The 7,770-nt window shown below is 44.5% G+C and overlaps 1 protein-coding gene across 1 annotated transcript; it reads left to right on the top strand.

The window, feature by feature from the left end:
* The first annotated feature begins 475 nt into the window (after positions 1 to 475).
* LOC124667095 lies at positions 476 to 6,432 on the top strand. Its single transcript, XM_047204422.1, has 10 exons — positions 476 to 827; positions 960 to 1,092; positions 1,169 to 1,250; positions 1,362 to 1,474; positions 1,568 to 1,663; positions 4,427 to 4,480; positions 4,569 to 4,655; positions 4,862 to 5,821; positions 5,908 to 6,023; positions 6,114 to 6,432. The coding sequence occupies exons 1-10, from the start codon at positions 493 to 495 to the stop codon at positions 6,142 to 6,144; spliced, it is 2,007 nt and encodes a 668-aa protein (XP_047060378.1). The 5' UTR covers positions 476 to 492; the 3' UTR covers positions 6,145 to 6,432.
* Positions 6,433 to 7,770: the final 1,338 nt, after the last annotated feature.

Genomic DNA, 7,770 nt, shown 5'->3' with positions numbered 1-7,770 from the left:
TAGTACCACAGCCATCTCTCTTTACATATAAATGTCAGTTGCCCATGCATGTAGTTGCATGTTTGCTCTTACCATTAGTAGTCTTAGGATTTTACATTGTTTGGGAGAATCTTAGGATTTTACTTGGACTGTATAATTTCGTTGCACTATAGTACTCCGTATTGTACTACTTCCGGATTTCTGAGTCCACCGACGGACCCACCGACCCCACGTGTTGGTGCCGCACGCACCCAGGCAGGGATTTCCCCGACCCCGAGTTTCCCCCTCCCACTTGCCGCGCCGCCGCCCACCATGGAATCCCGCCGGAAAAAGCGCAAGGGGACCCCGGCGCCGCCATCAAGGAAGAGGCGCAAGCCAACAGGCGCCGCCCCGCCCTCCCTGGCGCCTGCGCCGTCCGTGCGCACGGGCCCTGGCAATGGGGGCGCACACGCGCCGACTGAAAGGACGAGGCGCAAGCGAACTGGCACCGCCGCACCTCCAGCGTCCGTCCGCATGTGCCCTGGCGATGAGGGCACGCCGCCACAAAGGAAGAGGAAGGGGTCCTCGTCAACTAGAGAAGGCAAGAGGGGCAGGCCAACCGACTCCGAGAGGAGGAGCTCTTTCCGGATTAGTTCCGCTGGCCCGGAGAGATCAGACGATGATGGTAGCTCAGAGAGTTCGGCAGGGGAGGGTGATGCCTGCGAGGATCTGCCAGGGCACGGTGATGACCCCAATGGTTCAGGAGCAGGCGCTGCTGGCCACCCACATGGATCTCCTGACGCCCCGTCGAAGAATGTGGCCACAGGTGGAAAAATTGTGGTGGCTCACACTCCCAACACCCCTCCAAGGTACGTGTTAGATGGAACACCGCAGAGTAGACACATCGGTTCTTTACCTTTTCAGAATTCTAATGAAGGTTCTATAGGACAATTGGCTTGCGCCTGAAATTTGATACTTTTTTTCTTGCTTGTGCGCCGTAGGTTCGAAGGGTTGCTGAGGACTATTACATCGCTCATTCCCTGTGAGCATAAAGGGAAGTCATACGAATGTAGCTCGGGACGGATGAATGCGTTTCTAAGATGGAGCCAAGCACATAATGCATTATTTTTCGAGGTATAAAACTCCACCTGTGTACACATATAGTATTGCTTTCATGAATCTAAAGAAATTTGGCTGTTTCTGAAATTAGTGGAACGATGATAAAATGGAAATGACATGTTGGATGCATAATATCAAGAAAGGAGAGTCTTTCAAGTTTACCGTCAACGCAGGTACATACTAGCCTGTTAAAGGTCTCTTGCCTTGTAGATTTCAAAATAGTTATGTTAGCTTCAAAAATATTGTTAGTGTCCGTATTTGCTTAGTTCAACATCCTTTGGCAGCATTTTCACATCAAATGGATAACGTAAGTGTGGAAAGAGCAGCAGTTGCATTCTCAGAAAATTTTATTGGTGATGATGAATACTGGTCAGATTTAAAAGACACGCTTCTGAATGTAAGTGTGTCTCTGATCAATTTATTCTTTAGTTTTTCAACTTTACTATATTTTTGCGGATGTAAGTAACATGTTGTGCTATCTTTTCTGTAGATGTTTGGTTCTTTCGAAGATAAAGGTTTGAAAGACTACGATTATCTTTATGTCTTCACAAGAGTGGGAGATTCCATCTGTTTTAGAAATTTTAAGGTATTGATAAGATACTCAGGCTACGTAAATGCTATTATTGTTGATTCTGCTTTGATAAAGCATGGGGTAATGAATACTTACTAGGTAGATAATTAAGTTGACATTACCACATATTAGATACGGGGCTTCACTTGATTTGCACTAGCACCATTCATGTGATTAGTAAACTTCCTTCATTCAGACTAATATTTCAAGCCTCCTTCATCACTTGCATAATAGGACCATAGTAAACTTTCTGAAGCATGGATCATAAATCACTATCCGTTTCGCCATGTGAAATTTCCTTTTCTAAATTATACATGTTTCAATCATCGGACCGCACGTCCATGCATCCATTTCAGCTCCCAAAACTCATACTACCTCCATCCCAAGGCTTAAGGCTTATATTTTTTTGAAAAGTCAAACAAAGTAAAGTTTGACCAAACTTTTAGAAGAATCTATGAATAAATCTGATATTTTGTAGATACCATATGAAAATATATTTCATTATCTATCTAATGATATTGATTTTGTACTTTTCATTATCTATCTAAAGCGTTTATTACTTTATTGCTTTATTCAAATAGTATCCAAGCCTTGAGTAACCACATTATTACAAAAGTTCACAGATCACTCAAGGTCGCTCAAAGCGCCACACTCGCTAAGAACATCAAATAGAGAAAGGAATAAAGCTGAACACGAGTCTACATAAATGCACCACAGAACTGTAATTCCAATGGCTGGCTGTCATCATGTCAATTTGAAGGTGCCACCATCAATTAGGTGCACATGAGTGTCAATAAATGTCAACCTTCCTACTAATACATCAAACTTGCACACATAACTCTTAACTAAGAATCTGTAATGTCCACGTTAATTTTTTGTTGTTAAAAACATAGAACAATTCAGTTTAGATATATGCAAGTATGGATTCAGATACTTCTCGAATGGTGGGGCAGCAATGGCTACTAACTACTGCAACTGTTTCTTGTTTGATAGACCAAACACCCCAAATTAGACATAGTAACAACCATAGAACATACTCCTTCAGTTCCCATATTAGTTGTCGCTGATTTACTACGCATAGTGAATACTAACTAATCTCAGGTAGTCATGTGTGTTTGCTCTGGCCTGATACCTCATAATACTTGATAACGGCAGAAAAAACCACAAGCACAACAGTTCAGTAGTGAGTAAGGTCCTTACTGAGGAAGAAAAGTTACAAAAAGGAAGAGAAAGAAATAAAAAAATACAAGAGGAGGAAGAGAAAGAACATGGTTCACCGGAGGGATAGCAGAGGGGCAACACCAGATCAGTAGTGAGTTTCCAACAGAGGAACAGGAAGGTGATGCACCACAAGAGCACTCACCAACCAGAAGTGTAGGCATGCAACCGTACCACATGATGCCAGCTGCACCGCACGGATCCAAGCCAACTGAGATGATAGAGCCTCAGCGGTCAAAGCCAACCTCACAACGGTTCCCACATCACAGCGGCACAGCGTGCACCGATGGCCTGGGAAGAGACGCAGCTCTCCTGTCTGACAGCTTAGAGGAATGCTCTCATTTGCCCATACCTGAAGAGAATTTGAAATATAAATAAATGAATATTTGGATGACCTTAGAGTCGACTCGGGCTATGCCGATGCTCTCCTTCTCCAACCTTCATCATGCTTCCAACTTCTCTGCAGCTTTTAGTATCTACTCTCAGTTCTCTCCTTCAGTCTGTCCTGCCTTTCACCTATTTATCCTCCAATTGACAATTTGACATCAATGCCATCTGATTACTCCCAAGAAGACACACCGCTAGATCCAGCATTTGCATGTACCAGTAAAAGTTTGCTCCAGGACTAGATCCAGCAACATCCACGCCACCTGATTCCCTGTAGCCAAGAACACACACATGAAGGAAATAGCTATTGCCAGATATAGCCTTTGTCATGTCGATTTTGTGCTAGCACATGAAGGATCCGACCTTTGGAGGGGGAAATCACTGAACTTGAGAAAAGATATGCTACCATTGGTCTGGTTGCTGTCTTTGGTTGGTCCTCATTGCTTGCGGTCATCCATGCACCCACTCCCAAAAGGACCACCTTTAGTGTGTCAACATTCTAGAGTTCTTTGTACTAGTCTCCTCGGGTTCCAGATCCTTTGGCCATCTATCCAGACCAGACCATAAATAATTGAGAGGACAAGATAAATCCCTAAACTGTGACTCTCATGCATGACTATTCCTTTTCCCAAGTCACCATAATTTTTTTTAATTTGGTAGTTTAGAATAGCTGCACATGCATGGTCAGTTTTGACTAAAATGAGACCGTACACAGATTATCTTATACAATTCCATGTATAGGCGGACAACACAACTTTGATATTGGCATTGTGCTGATTTCAGTAAATTACATCAACACCTGATTTGTTAATATTGTTACTTCAGTGGTTGGTCTGGACTGGTGAACTCTTCCATAATTACTATCTGATGGGTGGAAACATCTAATAACTGCTCAGATTTTAATTGATTCGAAATAATGTAAAGAGTGGTTATATTTTCTCTTGGTAACAGATTTGCTTTGGCAATAAATAAGGATTTGTTCAATATTAGAATAATTCAAACAGATTTTGGTCGCTGACGTATAAGTTAGATTCTGCGATCTTGTTGAACTTGTTTATATTGAGGTGCATCAGTTGATAAATTATGGTAATTTTGGTTGTTGTGAATATTTCGTGTTATTCAGTCTCATGTTTATGTTTGGCCTACAATTAATTTTTCTTTCTTATTGACCAGATAACCAGTTTGCCCAAGGCTGATGATGCTTCCAGTGGGTTTGTGCTCACAGAGGTGCCGACATTACCTTCGTGTTGCATTGTCATTCCATGTATAGCAATTTACATCTAGACATAATGAAATATACGTAAATTGCGTGCAGATCAACACCACATTTTTCTTAAAGCTTGTCCATGACCAGGTGAACCCCAACAGCTCAGATATAAGTCCACGTCTTACACAAAACCAGGTAAGTGATGTTCATAATCTTTGGATCCACGCCTGGAAATATAAATAGTTACATTTTAAAGGAAATATACCTCATTTCAGTATGGTAGAGTTTTTGAGTGTTAAACAATGTTATTTGCATGGATATGTGTTGGTAGAGTTTTGGGCTTTTAAATAAAACTATTTCATGGTTATGCTTTGCTAATTGAACAAATTTTACACATGCAGATTCCTACAGAATTGATACTCTGTCCGGTTATCATGTATAGTATTCCAAATGGACCGATGGGTTCTTGCTTACCGCATTGTGCTGATTTCAGTGGAGAAACTTATTCAATCCTTCTTGAGGATGGACCTTATATATCATCGTTGGAGAAACTCGATGGGTTTAATACATCGCTAGCAGAGATAGTGATGAAAGAACCCTTGCTGAAAATGAAACACATTATTGGGTCCATAACAGATAAGACACACTGTTTTGCTCGACAAAGATGCAAATCAATTCTTCAGTCTTTGTTTGCTGAACTTGCAATGCTGTTTGAGTCTGGGAAATGCATCAGTTGCCCAGCTGACATAGGAATGCATCACGTTCTCGTTAGAGCAAACAAGGTCAAGCTATATGGGTTACCTGTCACAGATTATGTTGAAAAATTGGCCGAGGAAAATGTTATATCACTTGTGGGCATGGTTAAAAGTTGTTTCCCTCAAGGTGAGATACCCACTGACTTGTATGAACTCCTTGCGGATTTGGAGAAGGATCCATTGAATGAAATAAGAACGGCAAAGGAGGACTGCTCGTTGCTCAAGGCAGAAGTCAGAAGACGCTTGTTGATCAACATCAACTCTGAATATATGACAAACGTGCCAGCAAAATCTAATGATGACTCTGATGGCAAGATAGATGAGTTCAGCTTTTTTGATGGCTGTCCAGATGCAAAAGACTGGGACCTAATCATGAAAGACAATGAGTATATGGTTCAGATTTGTAATGTGGAAAAGAGTTTTGAGACAGTTCACAACGTCAATGCTTCCGTGGTGGAGAGAATGGAAAAAAAGAGGAAAATTGGTAAAAACACCACGAACATCAGAAAGATGACAAAAAAGAAGAAAGGAGAGGCTAACAAAGGCAAGCTCCAATTCAGCAGCTACATGAATTTTGAGATGCGCATGCCTGAAAAGGCAAGAAAGGTAAAGTTCAATTATGTGTTGTATGTTATTGAATACATGTGTTGCTTGGTTGTATTTAAATCTTTGTTTTTTTATTCGTGTTTCAGGATGGTATACTTCCCTTTAGGCTTGGTATGGCTGACTATATCTTGACTGCTTACTTCCCTGGATTTCTACGGTTCGTTCAAAAGAGGATGAGGGAGGTAAAAGCCGAGAGAGAAAAGTAAGTTTTGATATCTTCACAAGTAACACATTTACATTTTTATTGATTTGGTCGGTCTTGTATTTTCTTACCAAGACATTGTACTTGCAGATTGAAGAAGACGGAAAAAGGTGAGTTATGAACAATCTACAACCGGAAGAAGAAAGTGTATCTTCAGATTGAAGAAGACAAGAAAAGTTGAGTTGTATAAATCTACAACCCGGAATCTTGAACGACAATCCAGCAGTACCCACCTTGTTGAATCATGCTGTTGCTAGTTCTCCATTGGTTGAACTGTTGAAGCATGATGGTTAATTTTTGCCCCTCCTTTGCTGGAAAGTAAGCCTAATTGACATGCATTAGTTTGGTTCGCTTGTAGTTATGTGTACCCTATGTGTGTACAATGCGATTAAGTTGCTGACTGGTACTCTCTTTCTAGAAGAAAAATACCAAAGGGTGTATGGTTTCTGCTGGTTTCTGAAACCAGACCGTAGAGGGTTTTTTGGCTGGATTGGTCTGGTCTGGTCTGTAGGGTTTATGAGGCTGCTCTGATGGCGGGCTGAGCAAGGTTGGGTTGAACGGGTTTTCACGGTTTATGAGATCGATAAATAGGAAGCTAGGGGTCGTTGGCTCCCAGGATTATCAGGAGACCAGCCTTATTCTCAACAACAACGCCACCTTCTCCACCATCGAGATGCCCAGCCACCTTGCTATTGACGGAGCATCACGTGCCGGCGCACTGAAAGCCACCGCTAGAAGTGCACATGGCAAGGACGTTGTGGTGCCGCTGGGATCAACAGCTTGCTTCTCCTCGCCGTGCCTGTCTGTAGCCATGGACGCCGCACTGCGGGCACGGGCATGGATATCTAACCAAGCTAGCTTCTAGCTACCGATGACGTGTCCTTTATGTCTTAGTAAGGGCATCTCCAACGGGGCGATGTGTGCGACCGTTTGCGTCCGCGCGGACCGGAAATGCGTTTGCACCCTGCTCTAGTGGTTTATCGTGTCCGGGTCGTCCGCCGCGACGCAAATATGTTGCACGTTTGCGTGTCCGTGGACGCTGCGTGGTCGCACCTAGCGTCCGCTCGCTTCCCCTACGGGCCAATGTCAATCGCCGGAGTGGCAACCGCTTTGATCAACCCGCCAACCGCCGGAATGGAGCGCCGAACCGCCGCGGAAGAGCAACCACCAGCCTCTTCGTTATACGTGTCGGCATTAATCCCCGCAGAATATAACCCCTGCGTCTACTGTAATTCACGTCGAACCGCCCCCTCCTCCTCCTTCTTCTTCTTCTTCTTCTTCTCCAACACCGACACGCCATGAGCGACTACACCCTGTCGTCGGACTCGGAGAGCGAGGGCAAGTCGCCCGGATGGCTGCATCGACGCCAAGCGATCCGGGCTCCACGCCCAGCGACCCTGCCTCCACGCCGAGTGAGGAGGAGGACGGAGGCACCAATGCCAGCGACGGCCAGGAGGAGGACGGAGGCGGCGCTGGCAGCGATGCCAAGGAGGAGGAGGAGGGGCAGGAGGAGGAGGAGGGGTAGGAGGAGGACTCCGACGCCAAGTTCGCCCGGCTGGAGGCGCAGGAGGCGGCGGACGACAAGGCGACGGCAAGGAAGAAGTCCAGGGCCCGAGCAAGGGCGTAGGCGCGGGTGGCGCGTCGTCGTCGTCCGTTCACCGACGACGACGACGAAGACGACACTTCTTCCGACTCCAACTCCTCGACGGGCGCGTCGTCCTCTAGTTCCTCTTCCGACGAGGAGGTG

This window comes from Lolium rigidum, chromosome 6 (genome assembly GCF_022539505.1).
Source record: "Lolium rigidum isolate FL_2022 chromosome 6, APGP_CSIRO_Lrig_0.1, whole genome shotgun sequence".
NCBI classification, from domain to species: Eukaryota; Viridiplantae; Streptophyta; class Magnoliopsida; order Poales; family Poaceae; genus Lolium; species Lolium rigidum.
The sequence above is the reverse complement of the archived record's forward strand: the minus strand, read 5'-3'. Positions and strand labels throughout refer to the sequence as shown.